Genomic DNA, 19,624 nt, shown 5'->3' with positions numbered 1-19,624 from the left:
TCGCACTCTGACTAGCTTCAGTGCTATATAACTGACTGGCCTCAGAAAAAGTCCTCCTCTCATGGATAATAGAGTTATAATGTAATTAACTGACTGAACAAACTCCTTGGATGCTGATTCCATTCAGAGTCGTTTAAATTATTTTATGGCGGTCATAAAAGGCCCAGCCCTGCTGTGGTTTTACATGTACATTGTTAGCTGCTTTTTTTAAGTTCAATGGTTTGCATTAACTTTTACATTAATAAGTTACGAGACTTTTCCTTTACAGCAGACTCACAGGAGTCAAATCAGACCACTAGACTGGCGCTGTCAACAAACCAAAGAGCATCAACAAAATTAACATGGTCATTATCCTTCTGACAAAGTACTTGCTCTAATTTCCCCGACTCTTCTTCTCTCCTATGCACTGACGTTCCTGTCAGTAGAAACCTAAGCCCTGATCTGGGGACGATGCTATAGCCTGAGGACGACCTGTGCTTGTGTCTATGTGTTCATGTGTGAGCACTTTGTCCTTGTGTGAAGTGAGGACACATCACTCAGGGACAAAGCACATGCCTCGCTGCACGCATCACAACATACTGGGTCATTTTAGAAGCTCTGTCCAAAATGACCCAACCCAGAGGTTGCTGCTGTGTGCTGGAAGTTAAATGCATTTGCTTCATCACGCAGCTTCACCGAGACACAGCCAAAAATGTATCGCAATAGCAGTGCCTGAAGTCTCTGGTGAATTAGCTAGTGGGCTATCAAAAACAGTTTGATTGAATGCAGAACCACAAGCCTTTGGTGTGTTCAGCTCAACATCTGTCCAAAACATTTTCATCCAACTCCGTATCGGATTCAGAGGTCATTGGTTTGGCTGACCCGAACGTGAGCATGAAATATGACTAATAAGAGTGTTTTTGAACACAACCCTGAGAATTTAGGTCTGATCTAGACCAGTCTAGTCCAGTCAGTTTTGGTAATATAAGTCAAGTTTTACAAAAGGATCAAAACACAACAGGCTGTCAGCACTGCAGTACATTTCTCAACTGTTTCAGTCAATGTGTAGCTGAGATAATTATGATAACTTAAATAGCTCCTAATAACATTCTTCAAAAGAAGTTTGTATAGTGCTTTACAAACCTGGTCAATAAACATGCAAAAACTGTAAATCAAATGAGTTACCTGGGCACCCGAGGGTCATGCCAGGTGCTGACTCCAGTCTGCGTGTGGAGGAAGTAGACTTGACCCTGCTGAGTTGTTCTTTGCTCTAAAACAGAGAGGAGATTATTTGGACTTACTATGTCGGAAAGGCAAAAACAGCACTGAAACAAGCTCGGTCCTGTTGCTGGGGCAGTTGTTCTGTAGTCTATTGGTGTGGGTACAAGCATGGACAGAGAGTTTTTGTATTTTGGAGAAGAGGAATTCTGTTTATAATTGATGTGACAGGCAAACTGTTTAAGGTGTGCGCCAATGTAATCAATTAGTTCCTCTCCAGTCTCGAGTCGGCCTATCCCAAGAGGATGGGGAAAATAGAAACGCCTTCCATGAGTGTTTTTCCTTGCACAGAGTTCCTTGATGCATCCTAGTAGCCTTGTTTTCTCTTAAAGGTCGGTGTGTGTGCTCTGAAAGTAATCCCTTCTCATTCCCATCTCCGAAACCAAAGGAAAGGAAAACGCTCTCACTCTCTCCAAACCCACTAAAAATATATATACACTGTAAAGAAATGGGGGAAGAAATCCAAAGAGAATGGATCGTCACTGGCTTGTTGGATCTCGCGTTCCATCCAGCTCATGGATGAATGGAGAGTGAGTGTTGGCACAAAAAGTGTGTGTGTGGTACACAGGCGTGGTGTTCGTGTGTGTATATGGACCTGCTAATCCATCACTGCCCCCCCCACACTAACTTCCTACTGGCACAACTCATTTCCTACCCACGTCTCCCTCTCTTTTTCCCCCTCACACACTCTCTCTCTCTCTCTCTCTCACGCTCCCTGACCACACCCAGCCACTGGATCAGAGGGTTTATCTGAGGAAGAAAGCTCACTAGCTGTTGGGCATCAGTGACTCACTTTGTCCGACCTTGGCCAGCCTCAGTGGACACAACAGGACTTTTCAAAGGGGGGCACAGGTCCAACAGTGCCCTTCTAAATCCCTGGCAAAGGTGGACCACAGTTAAAATAATAATTTATTTTATATACTCTGTGGGTATTGTGGGCTGCACTGCGGCTGACTGTGAAAAGCACACATTTTCTGCATTCCAATGTTGGAAAATGTACTCGTGTAGCCCCTGAATTAATTTGCCAATGTGTTTTCTTGCCATGAGGAAGGGAATTAGACATAAAAAACTACCAATAACCTAAAGTGCCTTCTCTGAGCTAAACACAGATGAATACCCTGTTTGCCCTCTTTCTCCTCACAGAAGGATTATCAGTCTGCAAACGGGAGAGGCAAGGACAGCAAAAGAGAGAAGAGAAGAAGGGAGGGGAGGCACACAGCAAGTGTTGATTGCAGTTGTTATGATGTGGTGCTGTGGTAAGGGGTGTGAGGGGGGTTTGCTAGAGAACATTTGAGTGAGCCCAAGGACAGCAGAGAGGCCGACAAAGAGAAAACAAAAGGATGAAAAGGGAAGAAAAAAAATGTTCAAAGTATCACTTCCTCCAGGCTACAGAGACGACACCACCAGAGGAGCAGCTCACCACGTCTTTCAGCGCATAGTTTTGTGGGTTAGGGCTGGGACTTCATCTCAGCTTGCCTTTTTGATATCAGTGACGCACGTAATTAAACAGTTCACTATGACTGCAGCATACTATCTTATGTACCAGCTAGTTAAAAGCATTCACTCGGTGTCCCAAGTGGTAAGTATTCCCCTGACACGTCACCTTGTCTACCAGCAGGAGGGCCCTTTGCACTGCAGTTGCACTGAAACATATTGTACTAACATGTAAACGTCAACACTGATCATGGACTGGCAATGAAACCGTAGTGACAAAGGCTGAGCTCTGTCAAATGTAACCAACATTTGACTGGGTGCAGTCAGATGTGTAAATACATTCTCAGGTGACCTTATTGATACTGAATGGCAGAAGGCCCTGAATGCCCTTTCCAGAGCGACGGCTTTAAACAGCTCATGTAGGTAGAATAAACTATTTACATGCTTCTGACCGCCAGCCAGCAAACACACTGCAAAACGTTCCACAAAAGAGACAAAAGCAGCTACATGATTGGATCACCTTTGTAATTGCATGATCATAACAAGACAGCCTCCTTTTTTTTTCCCCCCAATGGTGCTTTCACTGCTCAGATTGACGAAGTTGGATACAAAATCCAACAATTTATTGAGACCATCTCTTCCTATTTCACCAGATTGAATAAATGGTAATCACTTAGCAAAGTGAGTGCGTGCGTGTGTTGCAGCTCTGTCTCTCACCATAGCCCTCAGGCAGGTCAGGTGGTGTGTGCAGGTGTGTTCGACTCATGTAGTTGCGATGTCGCTGCGATCGGACCCGTCTCTCCTGGATCCGCTGTTCGCCTGGCGGGCAGCTGGCCTCGGCCCCATTAACAGGCGTCATCACTGGCGTGTTCTCGTCCACCACACAGCTCAGCGGCCTCCCTGACGGGCTGGAGTACTCCGACGCGGGCCTGGGTAAGAGTAGTGAGTGGTCATGTAAATGCAGTGTAATCTTAATCTCTTTTTTCAAGTTATAAGATACATTTAACCATTTCATAACAAATCAGAAGAGAATAAACACTTTAAAACGTTGAAGAGCATTTGGGCTAAACAACACCAACCTTCTTGCTGTGAACTGGATGAATAAATTGACAAGAACAACACAAATGTTTGTTTTCACTCCAAAGAGTTACATCCATGGTAGAGTGTTTTAAATGAGGTTTTGGTGCGTGCACCGTATTTCATCTGCTTTCAGGAACCTGGGTGTGGAGGGTGTGTTATAGGTGTGCTACGGGTTAAGTCATAGGTGTCGCCAGTTTATTTGTTCTCTTGATGTCTAGACATACACACAACAGGTATAGTGTAGTTATTGTAAAACAGCATGTGAGAGATAAAAATAGATTTTATGGTTAAGATTAAAGTGATTGAAGGGTTGCATAAAAGCCCACAGAAGGTTCTCACAAGACTACAGTAGAATCGTTGGTGTGTTTGTGTGCTACTTAACTGCAGGACTTAGGAAAACATATCTGATAAGCTGGCATAAACAGAGAAAGGCTGACTCACTAATATTAGTGTGTGTGTGTGTGTGTGTGTGCGTGCGTGCGTGCGTGCGTGCGTGCGTGCGTGTGTGTAGCATGTGTGACCGCCGTCTGGCTGTCCGGAGTTACTGACGCCATGGCTATCTAAAACCTTGGACGCACAATCCACCTCCTCCCCCTTCCACACACTCTCCCTTCTTCCTATTTCCTCTTTCTCCCCCTTCACTTATATCCTACCCCTCTCTCTCTCTCTCTCTCTCTGGTCTTTCCTTCATGTTATACCACTCTTATTTCCAATGTCTGAGCCATTTTCTCCCCATCTACACCCACAATGTGTCCTATCACAACTAGCTCATGGACCAGCTTACATTTGTCATCAGTTAGAACCAGTGACAAGGGACATTGAAGAATTGGGAGAATAGTAACTATCTGCCTTAGACAACACAATAACAATATTCCCTTTTTGTACCTGGTCAGTTAATATGTAAAATACTTGCATGACTTTATAAATAAGGCAAAAATAATTGTCTTTTTAAATTTGACACGGTATTTATTGCACCTGCTGTTTGCAGAAAATGGAAAAAAGCCATCCGTCTTCACTTCCTCTCACCAACTATTATTCTTACTTTTCGCTACTTGACCTCTGTCATCTCCTCCTCCTACAGAGTCCCAAGCTGCTCATCTTCCCTTTCAGCTTCACCATTTCCACCTTTTTAAATGACTAGCCACTAAACCCTTTCTTCACCATTTCCTGTCTGTCCTACTGCCTTCCATTATGCTGCCTGGGGGCCACTAGAGATGTGTAGTAAGAGTGGGTGAGGAGGTGGGGGTGGTGGTGTTATTTGTTTGCTTACTCCCTAACGGCTCCACTGATATGGGCCAAATAGGAAGGCGACAGTTGTTTCTGCACGAACAGGGGCCAAGTAAAACCTGGCTGTCCGACTGGCTGGCTAGTGTATTCAGGGGTGTGTGTGTGTGTGTGTGTGTGTGTGTGTGTGTGTGTGTGTGTGTGTGTGTGTGTGTGTGTGTGTGTGTGTGTGTGTGTGTGTGTGTGTGTGTGTGTGTGTGTGTGTGTGTTGCGGTGGGGGGCTAAGGAAATTGACAGCAATTCGCTCATTACCGACATACTGTTATTGTTGTGAGTTTCTGGAAAGGGAAGTGGGGAGAAGTACAACCACTTAAATAGACTCCTGATGCTTTGTTGTAAAAGGTCAAGTTTGTTGTATTTGAAGTGCTAGTTGAGGATGTGTGCAGTATGTGTGCAGATGTACCTAGTAGGTCTCTCCCACTGGGTGGTACGTGTGATGTGGTTCAGGTACTGTATCCTTCCGGAGGCTGTCCTCCTCTCTTCCCAGCTGTTTCATAGCACAATATAAAAACAGGTGAGAAACAAACATTTTACTTGTGGTAAAGCAATATCAAAAGTAAAAAATACATCTTTGTCATCATTAAGAACTTGTTAATCTAACAGCACAGTAAACAATTCATCCCTCATTTTATAAGTAGCACAAAAAAAGAGAATCACCAACGTGCATACAGCTGAACCTACACATTAAGGGTTGCACCGGAAAAAAAATTAGCAATCAGATAGATATTTTCTTTTCTCCTTAAAAACAATCGTATAATATGATGTTAACATATAGTACTGTAAATACATTCAGCAATTTAAAAATATTCACAGAAGCATAGAGAAGCTATCCCCCTGCCCCAATGTACACATTTAAACTATAGATTACTGATATAATTACTCTGATAGAGTTGAAGATGTGTGCACAAATAAGATAGCTAATTTTTTATTAAAACCTGTGATAATACTGACCCATCGGGTAAGTCATTGTCGAACAAACGGCTGCAGTCCACCACCGGCCCCCCTGTCCCAATGCGATCTCTGGACTGAAGACTTACTACACAGTTAACAAAGACAAGGAAGACAATAGATCAATGCCATTTTCTTGGTCATTATCTGAGCTGCATTATATGGCTAATATTTATCATATTGTATTAAGTCCCTATGGTATGTGGTTTCCTGTTTCAGTGATGCTTTTTATACATTTTGTGTTCTTCCTTTTTTCTTCTGACATCAAGACGGGAAAAAATGAACTTTAATGAACTGAGTCAGAGTATTGAGACTGAGGATGCAGTCTGGGTCAATTTGCGTTTACTAGCGTTTAAATAATACAAAGCACTGAGACATCCAGAGGTAACTGTTGCAGGACACGGTTTAAAAAAATAAATAAAATAGTTCCAACAATGTCTTCCAGCTGTGAATTGGTTCAGTCGTTTCAGTAAATACACAGTGGTAAAATGCTCTGGGATCTGAACTTTTTCTTTTCTTTTTTACACAAAATAATGACAAACTGGCTGTAGACTAGAGCATCAGGAAAATGCAACGCAGACTGACACAAGACAGGCACATGGCTTGGCTGCCTCACACTTAAGAATGATGAAATGTTCTATTGTGAAGTACAGGATGCAACCAAGAGAGTGTGCATTTGTGTTTCTTACCGACGATTTGTCCTCTCACAGTATCATTGTCATTGGGGCCCAGCTTATTCAGGTCCAGTCTCTGATCTACAGGGAAAAACCAAACCAGACACATAACCATTGATTAAGCATCTGCCCACATGTACAACCACGAACACATCCAGGTACTGAGCAACTTGATACATTTCACGCCAAGTATCCTCCGTTGCGACAATCACCAGATTTACTATGTTCACGTTATGTGACAATTAAGTAATGTACCAGGAATGTGTGCTTATACGTATTTGATTGGCCAACACAGAAGATTGCCGGGTAACTTCACATTGTGTTGTAGCTAAATGTGAGCAAGGTTCTACATTTATGCCAGACGACGTCGTGTTTTCTTTTGCTGGAGTCTTCTGTGTCGACAATCTTGCAGCGTCAATGCATTGCCATTGAAAGGAATGAGGAGGCTGTGTGTTTTAAACACAGTGCTAATGACGGTCTGACTTAGTCAAACGGGACACACTGAAGGAGCCACTAAAAATTCTAATATAACAAATTATGTCTGCATACAGGTGTGCCTTTAAAATATTAAAAAAATACAACAGAGTTCTCTGCAGAAGACTCATTTTGTGTGTGAGATTTAAAAAATTGGACACAAAAATCTAAGAATTTTGGAAACAAAATGTGTTTGCACTGCCAGACATGGACAGCACAGAAACACAACCCAGGAAGACTCGGAACAAGATCCAGACACAGATACACTCAGCAGTCCCTCCCCCCCTCTCTCTCTCTCTCTCGCTCTCTCTCTCTCACACACACACACACACACACACACACTAAGCCCCACGGGGGAACTTGTGCAGGTCCAGTCTAGCTGACCAGCGCAGGAGTGATATCAATTGGTACCCATCTAAAATGCAACCTCTGTGTGTGTGTGTGTGTGTGTGTGTACGTGTGTGTGTGTGTGCGCACACACACACACACACACACACACACACACGTTAAAAGTCCTGCAGGGGCTTTGGCTTACTAAAATATAAAAATATAAAACCTAAGAGTGTGAGTGTAGGAGAGGGAGTGGAAGGGAAATATGCAGAAGAGGCAGCGAGAGAGAAAGAGATAAAGAGATGCCCCAGTTCTCCATGCACCAACACTAAAACCAAAGCCAGACTGAACCATGTCTTTGGTTTGCTTGTGTGATTTTGTATGCATGTAAAACGGTGTGTCCCAACCCTATAGCTTGTTTCCAGAAGAGTGTGTGTGTTTGTGCATCTGTTCCGGATACGTGTCTAGACTAAACAGGGATGGTCTAAGCCTTACATGGCTGGAATAGTAAGCAGAGTTTTCTCTTGAATAAGAGAAGGAAGAAATGGAGAAAAAGAACATTTGCAGACCTTTAAACACAAGCCATCACTGCACCATTCAACTCCTCTGAGCTCGGGAAAGTGGTTGCTACAATGAACAAACCACATAAACTAGTGTGAATATGTGCATGTTGACCATCATGAGCCGAGTGTGTTTAGTATCAATACATATAGCTCTCTGTAGCTCCGTGTGTGTGTGTGTCTGTATGCATGTGTAAAACCATCAGCAGTATCACAATCAGCAAATCAGTAAATATAAAACACTGTTACATCAACACTATAAATACTACACACAAATAAACATCAGGGATCCAAGAGAGGCAGACTAGCACGTGCAGTCAGGCAAGTCATTTCGATGGTGTGTGTTACTTGGTTTGTGGGTTCAGAAGTAGGACAGGGGACTCAGAGGTTTGTGTCTGCGATGCTGCAGGAAATGGAGCTCAGTGTAGCGCCAGACGGACTTCTAGTAAACTAGACAATCATGCCTGATCCACTTTTGGTTTGCGTGTGTGCGTGTGTGTGTGGTTGAATATGACTTCTAGGAACCAATGCAATTCCAGTAAAGTATTGTTTTGTGTGTTTTTATATTTGTCTCAATGTGTATGTGTGTGCGCACACACATACATCTTGGTCAGGCCACAGACTGGGCACAGTGTGTCTGTCTGCAGCACTCAGGACAAGGACATGGGGGTAACTTGAGCGCTGGTGTCTTGTCATAGATCATGAGCTGTCTCCATGTCTACTTCCTGTGGCTATGAAAAAGTATAATTTATGCCAGGGTGGCTGTACAGTAAGTGGCTGGTCTGGAGTCTAACTGGAGCCTAAACTGTCTGTTTCTGGAAGCTGCGGGTAAATCTAAGGACAAGTAGGGTAAAAGCATGGCACCAGGCTTTCGTGGCTGTCAAGGTCCCTTTTGTGTTTTTTGGTGGATCAGGGGGTGAACTTTAAAGTATGTGCCAAGAATGCCATTTAGGAGCACACATAATACATATCATGTACTCTAATTTAAAGTATTTAGCTTTTTGGAGTTGGCATACGAGCCTGTTGCATTTGGGCCAACTCAATTCCAACTACCTACATCCATGGAAGTATCCAACTATGCAGTTTGGATTAAAATAAAAGCATCCAACAAATGGCAATTATATTCAGACAGACAACTCCTTCAGTGGTTTTGGGGTGTGACTGTGTAGAATGGAAATAAGAAAAAGGCCGGATATTTAAAAAAAAAAGGGAAGAAAATGTAACCCAGTGTGGTTGCTCTGGAACATGTCCGACATGTTTTGTTTAGGACAGGTCAGGAAGATGGATTGAAAAAAGGAGACAAATGTGCGAAAGAATGTTAATTTGAGAGTATGTAGTACAGCTAAGTGTATATGTGTCAGTATCAACTGACTGGTGCTGCCATCGAGGTAGCCAGGGCTAACAAGCATGTGGCCGTGTTGACTGCACGCAGAAAATAGGAGTCAAAATCAACACAGGAGCCGCAGTCTGAAGCAACGCAGACGTAACGGTTTGAGAACGTGTCTGTGCAAACTCATTACTGTTCCTTTGTATGTTACCCACACTAGCCTGGGGTCAACTTTATGGCCACAAAACTATCCCAAAACAGCATCCTCGTTCCTGTTTTTGCATCTTGTGCAAAACAGTGCCAATAAGTATACCAGCAGGAATTTGTTTCCAAGAATAAAAGCTTGTTGCTTCTTGACAGACAGTTGCATTGCTGTAAAAATGAATTGTGACTGTTGAATTAGTCCCAGGTGCCGGATGTCTACAGCAGGCAATATTTCTGACATGTGTGGCCTGAAGGGGTTGCTTGTGTATTGTGCCCATAAATCTTATGGCAATGAATGGCTGGCACAAAAGCAGCAGCAGGCTGCAAGCTGAGGATGGGAGCGTTGAAAGAGCTACACATGTAGCAGCAGGCTAGCTAGCTATCAAACTACTGCAGTCAGACAAAACAGAAGCACAGGAAAGGTTCCTTGAAATTAAGTTTTTGGCCGTTGTTGGAGACACTATGTCTTGCCCACACATTTGTCTATCTGACTATGTGTGCTGAGTGCAGAAGGAGTGTGCATAGATGTGTGAGGAGACGTTAACATGGCTCACCACTTTTAAGTTATTCATTAATTAATTCTGTATTTCCTGTGGAACCTCCCCATCACTATTTCCTAATAAACCAGACTGGCACCAGGGTAAAGGCCATGGTGAGCATGCAGAGACCAGACTGCAGCCCCACGCAGCATACTTACAGCCAGTGTCTTTGAGTCTGTTGATGGCGTTGGACAGGAGGCGGACACAGCCGAGGAAACCTGCGCCCTGCTTTTTGTGGATCTTTTTGTGGTTCCACACACTGATGGTTATCGAGTCTGCCTTTCCGATGTATCTGACAGAGGAAGAGAAGACGTGAAGGAAAACAGTTAAACAAAAAAGTAGTTTGCAATCCTGACAATATGTATTGAGTTTCCAAATGGTTCAATAACACATGACGTATGCTTGTGTGTGCATTGAAAAGCGAGCAGAGCAGGTCATCAACCCGCAGGGTATGAAATTTAAATCATGAGCTGCGACAAATACACAGACTAAAAAAAACAGTAAAAACTGAAACTTGTATTTCGCATCTCTTCCAACTAATTCTCCCCAACAGCAAGAGAACAATGCAGACCATGTCTGCGGTGTAGACCTTCAGACTGTGTAATGAGGCCGATTAGCTGATTTAAAGTATCTTGTGTGCACGTGCTCGAGTGTTTGTGCAGATTAAGCGCAGCAGAGTCTAGTCGTGGTTGAAGAACAGAGGAAGTCCCCGTGATGTGCTCCACCACTGTCTGAGACCCAGACAGCTCCCACAGTAAACACGCAGAGTTCAACATTCAAATGCACACACACACACACACACACACACACACACACACACACACACACACACACTAGCAGCCAGCACTGATGCCAAGCTCTATATTATGCTGTGTATCACTAACGAGAAGTGGGGTTTCCCTACTAAACGCATCAAAACGTATATATTTAGTATGTAAGCCAAATCCTGGAATTTGGTGAATTGTTGCACTGAAATTAAATTACAACCTGTGTGAGTCATTGAGTGTGTCCAGTGATTCAGTCCGTTGTTGCTATCTTAAAATCTGATCAGGATGTACAGTAGCAGAGATTAGCATCTTGGCACGTTCACTTTTTCTCTCTTAGCAGAAGCCTTTGCTTTGATGCTTGTGTAGATTATGAGCTACTAGATGGCTTGTAGATCGCTATTTAACATTATTAGAAGCCAAATAGTGAAAGAACAGTTTTATGCTACTGAACTTTCTTAGGAGTTAATTAAAGTCTTTTTTCCTAAGAAATGGATATTTACAGACTAGAAACCACTGGAGGTTCCAAACCCTCTAATTTGGGAAGGGTTCTGTCACGCCATAATATGGGATTATACAGAATATTTCACAAATTAGGAGAATTTGACAAACAAAACAGCTGAATGGATTTACGTGTAATTTGTTCATTTGTGTTTCTAATTAAAGCAGTGCTGTTGTTCACACTGATGAGATCACTTTTGACTAAGCTCTGCAAGCATTGTTATGTTTCATTTGTTCCAGGCTTAATCTCATGCTCTTCCCATCACACACGCTGCAGTGCAATGTGATGCAAAGGTGTGGTGTGCAAAGCATCTTGGAGCAAAAAAATGAGAACTGAAATAGCCGACGAGACAATGACCAAGTGTCTGAATAAAAGAGAACAGGTAAAACATGTTAATTCCTCACTAACAATGACTGTGCCAAAAACTGTGTTGGGATACCTTGTGCTCTGACATAACATTGCAGGTACTGAGGAAATTATCACAACACTGCTATCAACAGCAGATTAATACAGATTGGAGTGGGTTTAACAGTCAGCACTGATTAACAAGTACAGTATTCACACACACATGACTGGAGACTGGACTGACTGTGACTCCGTCTTCTATAGGTGGTTGGTGTTGCTCTGAAAGCCACAGGACACTTGGTGTCCAGAAAAGGACAAACTCGACCATATTTCTGAACAGGACTGCTGTCCAGAGCTGCACGGACCAGTTCTCACTGTGTGACCACCATCCTTTATGGGCTGTGTCGCCATGAAGAAAAGTGTCTCCGTTTCAAGTTCATCACCATTATTTGCATCTAAATGCAAAAATGTTATCCGTAAATCCGTCAAAACATTTCTAGGCTTGGTTTTGGAAAAAGTGATTTATAAAGTTCTGAATGTTTTTGCACAAGACATAATATTATACATGAAATATTATGCCAGCATGCTCAAAATAATACAAATATTTCCAAGTAAAAAAGAAATATGGCCCCGTATGATGAATATACCTCTGAATATTATGTGAAATATAACAACAGCCATTAAAGTAATCTATTTCCAGATATTATGACATGAGATGCATCATAAATGAATTCATAATGACATTAGATTCATCTTTTTCTTCCCCTTGTGAATACTGCTCAGGACTCAAACAGAACAGTATGTGCAGGGTTCCCCCTCGTGTTCTTGGCACGCTCCTTTTGCCGTTCATGGTGTTAAATTATTCCAGTCCCACCACTGACTCTACTTTAAAAACAAGAACAAGAAACTCTCATACGATTCTCTACTAAATGCCGTTTGGTCAAGCACAGAGACAACACCATTAAAAACAATCTCTCTATATCTCTCTCACTCACGCACTTCAGAAGTTAGTTACGGCAAAAACAAAAGGAAGGATTAGGACTCCTAATCCTACAGACAACAGCAGAGGAGGGGAAACATTCTTGGGGCAAATCCAGATTAGCTTTCCAGGACATACTAACTCCAGAGCCGAACAGCTTCCCACACTTTGTCTTGCCAAGGAACGTACATTACATTGATATCACGAATAAGATTTCTTTCCAGGTTGGATATATTTCATATTAATGTTGGACAGCCTTCAGTGTTTAACATCTTTAAAGACAAAAATAAATCAGAGTGGAGATTCTACAGCTCTGGCTCGTCCATATCAAGTATCTTGATCTGATTTATGTAAATCGAGTTAATGCCAAAGCATTCTTCCTCTATTCCCTTGTTCCGTGCTGTTACATTGAACCGACCGCCCCATTTCACTTCTTCCACTTTTGGACATATGCTTCCACAGACTTTTCCGGTCTCTCATGACAGAAAATTGTGAACATTTAAGCAGTAACGTCACCAAAGAAAGTACAATAATTTCTGGCTGCAATGTAGGTATGTCTGGCAGTAGAGCTTCTTGAAGGTGGCTGAACCTTTGCAGTCAGTCCAAGACTGAGAAAGACAAGAAGCGTACTGAATATACAACCAAAACCAGGCCTGTTTCCAAGCCCAGAGCAAACAACTTGCTCTCTTTTAGCATTCTCCTGCGGGAAACAAGAACAAGGCTGGAAACAGATGCCAAGCATGAGGAGGCAACTTTCCAAAACCAGATCTACATATTACTGCAAGTTCATGAACTTTCAACACATACTAAATATATAAAGAGACAGGGTATTTTGCAGGGTATGTATGATATGTAATGTAGAGAACCAAGGCGTATGGTAGTATCAATGTCATGTGATAAAAAGACCCAACCTCCTAAAGCTGAAGGCTGGAGATGGGGGGGGGGGGGGGGGGAGTTGGCAATGGGCCAATCCCACACTCCCATCTGCTTTCTGTGGCATGTTAGCCATTTCCTGAACCAGAGGAAGAGGCCAGGGGTCGCTGGAGGGAAACAAACTCCTCCGAGAGGGTGGGGATCAAGAAGGAGGGAGAGAATTATGTAAAAGAGGGGATCTGAGGTTACACAGGCAGCATTGTGAAACAGGTGTGTGAGTGTGTGTGTGTGTGTGTGTGTGTGTGTGTGTGTGTGTGTGTGTGTGTGTGCCCAGAAAGGCAAGATGCCTCAGTTGTAATAGTGAAATGAGAACAGTCACATACTGTATGTATGGACAGGTAAATAATTCAGAAACATGTATGTTTTATTGAATAATATATTCATTAAATTATCTGGTCTATAAATTGAGAAAAATGTTCCTCACAAGTTCGAACACAGTCCGGAGACAAGATTACAATTTTTGCTTGAAAATAAAAACAGAATTCTTCATCTGCCAATCGACGAATCGATTAATGAACATATCATGGCGGCTGTAATCATAACATATTTTTGCTGCCTTTTTCCCTAAACGATCAAATTTAACTATCATTTTATTATTTTCAGCTATTAATTTCTGGCTTCATTTTTCCTAAATTCCCTCTTCTAACTGTTTGCCTCCGTCTCTCACGACTACACAACCTTGGCTGCCAGCGGGTCCTTTGTTGGTGATGACTCCTTGTAACCGTCTGTCGACACAGACCTCAGTACAGGGATGTTACCGTCGCTGTTGTAACTTTTCTCAGCAGTAACCATCTAACAACAAACGTGTTTCCCTCCTGCATCCCTTCTGGTTTTTGCCAAGGCATTATTCATAGATTTAGTTTGAAATACTAATCATCTTAATTTACACGTTAAGTTATACGAGGTAACAAAAACGAAGCCGCACTCTAAGTGTGTGCGTTGGCCTATGTGAAGACACATTCGGCTCAGAGAAGTGAGCAAGCCAGAAAAATATGAATCACACAAACTCCAAATTACAGAGGATACTGTTCCAGAGTGCATAACTATTTAACAAACTCCATCTTCTAATACCCCAAATAGCATGAATCCGTTACCTGAGAAAGAAAGAATTCATATCAGTATGTGTTGTGTTCACGCATAAAACAGCTCAAAAGCTTTAAAGATGGGTGTCTCTGCGCACAGTGAAGACACGACTCAATCGGCATTCCTGAAACACTTGTCATAGCAGTTCCACACAGAGACATACTACAGAGCAAAACCAGCACGGCGTGTTTCTGTGATAACAATGCTTACTGTACGGCTTCAAATTTCAGGTGGCGTGTGTGACGTCATACACAAATTCCACACACAAACACTCGCTGCATTCGTTTCTAAATGGAGGCATCAGTGGTATACACAACATGTCAAAATACTGGCCTACAGTTCTGTTCACTTACAGATCATAATGTTGATTCCACTTGGGGTCCAGCGTATTTCTCACAGTATCTGTAGAGTGGCATTGTCCGGAGCCATCCACCACCACTTTGGCAAAAGGATCTGGCAACCCTGTAAAAGCAGACAGAGGCAAGCAAAAAAAGGTTTCGTTAAGCAACTGTACAAACACTTTAATGAAGGAACTATGTGTGTGTGCGTGTGTGATAATGTGACATGTTCAACCCCGCCCATTTGACTGATTTATAATGAGACTGCAGACGCAAGTTTCTCATAATTCAGTTATTCAGTCGTACAATTATCACATTTCAGAGAGACCAGGCAAGCGAATACTGCTCATAAAAATTAAAAAAAATCCTAAATCTGAACCATCTACTCAGCAGAGGTAAGTGTCTGACATGTGGAACAAACGTAGAACAGTTGTGTCAATGCACCTGTGGCGACTGCAATTATTTAGCTTTTTTTTTTTTTTTAAGTCTCCCAGCCCGGAGATGGGAATTTGTTTGTGCCGTTATCTGATCCACTGACGTCTTACTATCATGAAGGTTGCAAGATTTTTTTTTTTTTTTACAGCAATGGTTGTCCTGCAGGAGTACGACCGACCGGCCTCGAAGAATTTCCCCAATATTGAGTTTTTAGCCGTTTCTCTGCACCCTATTTATCTGCCAAGAGAATTTCCTAAATTATTTATCATGGTTGTTTGTATCCACCCTAAAGCAAACGTGGTCAATGCCACATCAGTCATCATAAAAAGTGCAGCAGCAGCTCGCAGAGCGTATCCCCAGATGCACCTATCTTTATTATGGGGGATTTTCATTGCTGCTCTGTGGATAAGTCCCTTAGTCAAGTTACCTTCCCGACAAGACATGGGATTGTGCTGGACCTTTGTTGTGGGACCATCAGGGGAGCCTACAAATCGTATTGCAAAGCTCCTCTGATCATAACACTGCTCATTAAGTTCAGAGCGCAAGGACATCATAGTGTGGTCGGAGGTGTACTATCCCGGGCAGATTCAGGCACCGACACAGTCTCATCAGTATCATTCAAAACAAGGCACAGTATGTGTGTGTTGTATCGATTGCCATTTTATTCATAGTTGTATTTTTTTTGAATTTACCATCATTGACTGCTGTATGTGAGCCAAATCACCCTTCTGGGACATTGAAGCTTTACTCTACAAGTATAATCTATTAACAGTATCTTATTCAGTTGGAAGTCTGATAATCTGATAATGAATCCTTCTCGCCGTGTTCATCTGGTGTTCTCTGTGTGGTTGTGCATGCGTACTTTAAATGTGAGTTTTTACCTCTGGGCACCGATACTTCACACAAGTCAAACCTGTTCAGTCACCCTTATGCTTTTGCGGGACTACCGTCTTTGTGAAGATAAATTAACTTGCTATTGTGTGTATTCATGACCTCCAGGTTAACGGAGAACCAAACCGCTTAATACCTCACCTTGCCACAACTGTCAATCCATTTAAAAGATGTGGATTACTCAGAGGTATTCTTTTGTGGGAAACGTCTCATCGGTAGAACTAAATGATAGGTCTCCTCTTACATTAATGCCAGCGACTGAGGACGGCCTTCTGTCCTGATCGCCTAAACAGAGGGTGAAGAAACGGCCTGCAGCTAAACGTTAACTAATAGTAAATTAGAAGCCAGAAAGAAAACAACGTACCTATTCCTCCTACTATGACCTCCAACTATCACTATTTCAATCTTTGCATGTTTGTTTGCACTCACTAGAATGGCGTCGGACTCTTTAGTCTCTCTATATTCGCACTGGCTTGTTTTCTAATAGAAAGCCAGACATGGAAAAGCAGGGCCTACCTGTACCACACTGAACATATTTAGGTCTCCTTATTTTCCTCCATTACAAAATGAGCAGGATTTGACTTGCCATGTGATGTTCTTACGACAAAATGCTAAATCAGGGGATGAAATGTCTTCTAAACTACACGGTGACGTTTGTGTTTATTCTCAGTTAATCACCATTAAGATGTTGTGTCTGTCCAGTTTAATTGAAGCGGTTTATCTAATTAAGTCTAATGCCTCCGTTACAGTGGACCTGATGCGTATTGCTAGAAGTTTGGTTAGCGGTGGGTCCCTGTGCGTGCCAAGCCTCCTGGTGCGTGAAACAGACAGACGGCTCCTGAGGGACTTCATTTACAGCACGGCTTCAAAAGCCAGCAAGCTGCCACTGCTGACAAAGCCCATTTTAATGCACAAGGGAGGGAAATGGGACAAGAATAGCAACATGTAAAAATAGGATCTACTTACGGAAGAAGTCTTTTTTTGCCAGGTTCTTTGCACACAGGACTGGAAGAGAGAAAATACAGAGATGTTAGTGTGTCAGGTTAAAAATGAGATCAAAAATAGGAGATGGTTTTCACAAGAACCTTGGCTGTCAACATATAAACACAGTCAGCTTTCAATGGTATGCAATCTTTCTATTGAATATCTATTATAAGATATTATAGAGCACATCCTTTACCCTGCAAGTGAAATTACAAACTACTGTTTAAAAAGATTTTTGAAGCACATTTGTAAAAACTTGACAGTTTCCTTTGAGTAATTATTACTGCTGTCTATTTGCCAACATATAGGTTTGTCCATCCTCATCGTCCCATCACAGGCAAGGAGATCAGTCTTCAGAGTTCCTCCTTGTAAAATATTGAGTAGAGAAGCACTTTTTCCTGTATGAAGCAAGTCCTTGGGGGGTTTGCATCACAGACAACATGCAATAGCTTTCAACAGAGGCCGACAAAGTAAGAGAGTCTGTGAGTCTGTGTTGTGTCTGCTGTGGCCTTTTTTTCTTATCTTTCGTCCTAAATGTCTCCCTCCTTGTGTGTTAGAGGGCCTGTTTGAAGTGAAGCAGGCCAATGCTTTGTTTGAAGCCGGCTAGACAATCCTGTGACAATTATAAAGCGAGACAAAGTAGGCCCTGGCCAAGCAGCAACAACTAATAGCAGTAGCAGAGAAAACCAACACGATGCAGATAATAAAAACGGTGAGCATGAGAGATGTGACGGACCAACATCTTGATCGCTGAACTCAAAACAAAGATGTTTATAAAACTGTTCAATCTCTCTGCAAGTGCTACCAACCATCCATCCATCTTCTATATTCCCTTTCTATTCATGGTAACGGGCAGGCACTTCCACGTCATTATGAATGCAGGTACACATGAACACTTCAATGGTGGCCTTCGTAACTACAAGATTTACATTACAAGTTAAACAAAAGACAGAATGGATCTTCTGCGGTGCCCAGGCAAGTCGGTGGGATATAAAAAGATATCTGCATGAAAATAGGAAGTTAAAACACACACACACACACACACACACACACATCACATCCTTTGCTGCTCGTCATCTTCTTTATCTTAGCATTATTTTCTGCCACTATCTAATGAAGCAACAAGCCATAAATACCACACAAATAAATTCTGCTCTAGCCAGCCTCAGGTGGCATCTATTATTTCTGAAAACCAGAACAATAAGGCTTCCAAAAGGGAATACTGTACAACATCTACAACTCAATGTAAAACCTGTAGTGAAAGCTGTAGTGCCATTTTATGCGGCTGTATGAATTTTTATTTTTACTTTTACTTTTACTTTTACAGCAGCCAACTATGCCTCATTAAGAAATGAAAATACACGGGCTATGAATATACGATGTAGCTTGAAGGACAGAACTCTTATGCAGTTTGATGTTTTTTTTTACCTTTTCCGATGTTGATACGAGCTCAGAAATGCACACTTATTACATGAAGATCCCTGCGCCAAAACAGTGCTGTGCTGGAGACATCGTGTACACGGCTTACACAACAGATCATGTTAGAGCATGTGAACCCGCCGCGAAATAAGAAACAAGCACCACTTCCGACAAAGATGTGGCCAGGCCTGGGAAACCGACCTAGCATTAAACCCATTCAATGTGGAGACCTCGACGGTGACCAAAATGACACGGTCAAGACAAATCAGACAGAATCACAACATGGGAAACAGACGATTGTAACACAAACCAAATTGCACTGACTGGGCTGCCTGGATGAACACTAACCATCAGCTTGTCAGGGGGAAATTACACTGCCAAAGCCGACAGTGTGGGCGCAGGCCAAATCAGAGGCCGCCAGAAAAGCCTCCTGTGGGACAAAATGGACACAGTGTTGACGGCAGACAGGAGAAAAACAGGAGAGACAGAGGCCTGAAATCTTGGCAGAACATTTGTGGACAGAGATTCCAACTCAAAAATCTGCCACCAAAGTTAAAATGGGTCGTCATCTTAGGCCTCAACCCTTGCCTTTAAGATGAATGTATGAGCCTATCTTGTTCACTTGTATTCCAGGATATTAGCAACAGAGGTTTAGTGACAAACTGCAATTTGTCTACTGGCTTGGGAATGTTGTTTAAAAGAGGCCCTGTGGCGTTTCCTTGTAAACAAGCTAAATTTATGTTCACATTTAGTGTTGCAAAAAATGCAGTGTGTTTATCCTAACAAGCCTGTAGAGTGAGTTTCCTTTCTCATAAAAACATTTGCAAAGTGGATTTATTC

General features: G+C 42.4%; 1 protein-coding gene across 1 annotated transcript in view; it reads right to left on the bottom strand.

Moving 5' to 3' along the window:
- The window catches only part of LOC306695974 (E3 ubiquitin-protein ligase SMURF2-like), a 53,020-nt gene that overhangs the window by 14,680 nt on the left and 18,716 nt on the right, over positions 1-19,624 (bottom strand). Inside the window, exons 2-9 of the mRNA XM_079159433.1 lie at positions 17,348-17,386; positions 15,071-15,179; positions 10,270-10,403; positions 6,693-6,758; positions 6,007-6,091; positions 5,459-5,542; positions 3,409-3,620; positions 1,165-1,249 (exon numbers count right to left, since the gene is read on the bottom strand). Of these exons, the coding sequence (XP_079015559.1) occupies positions 1,165-1,249; positions 3,409-3,620; positions 5,459-5,542; positions 6,007-6,091; positions 6,693-6,758; positions 10,270-10,403; positions 15,071-15,179; positions 17,348-17,386 (814 nt within the window). The remainder of the gene's footprint in view (positions 1-1,164; positions 1,250-3,408; positions 3,621-5,458; positions 5,543-6,006; positions 6,092-6,692; positions 6,759-10,269; positions 10,404-15,070; positions 15,180-17,347; positions 17,387-19,624) is intronic.

The sequence above is a fragment of the Pholis gunnellus genome (assembly GCF_910591455.1).
Source record: "Pholis gunnellus genome assembly, chromosome: 5".
Taxonomy (NCBI): domain Eukaryota; kingdom Metazoa; phylum Chordata; class Actinopteri; order Perciformes; family Pholidae; genus Pholis; species Pholis gunnellus.
Note: the sequence above shows the minus strand (reverse complement) of the source record. Positions and strands in the feature narration are given on the sequence as shown.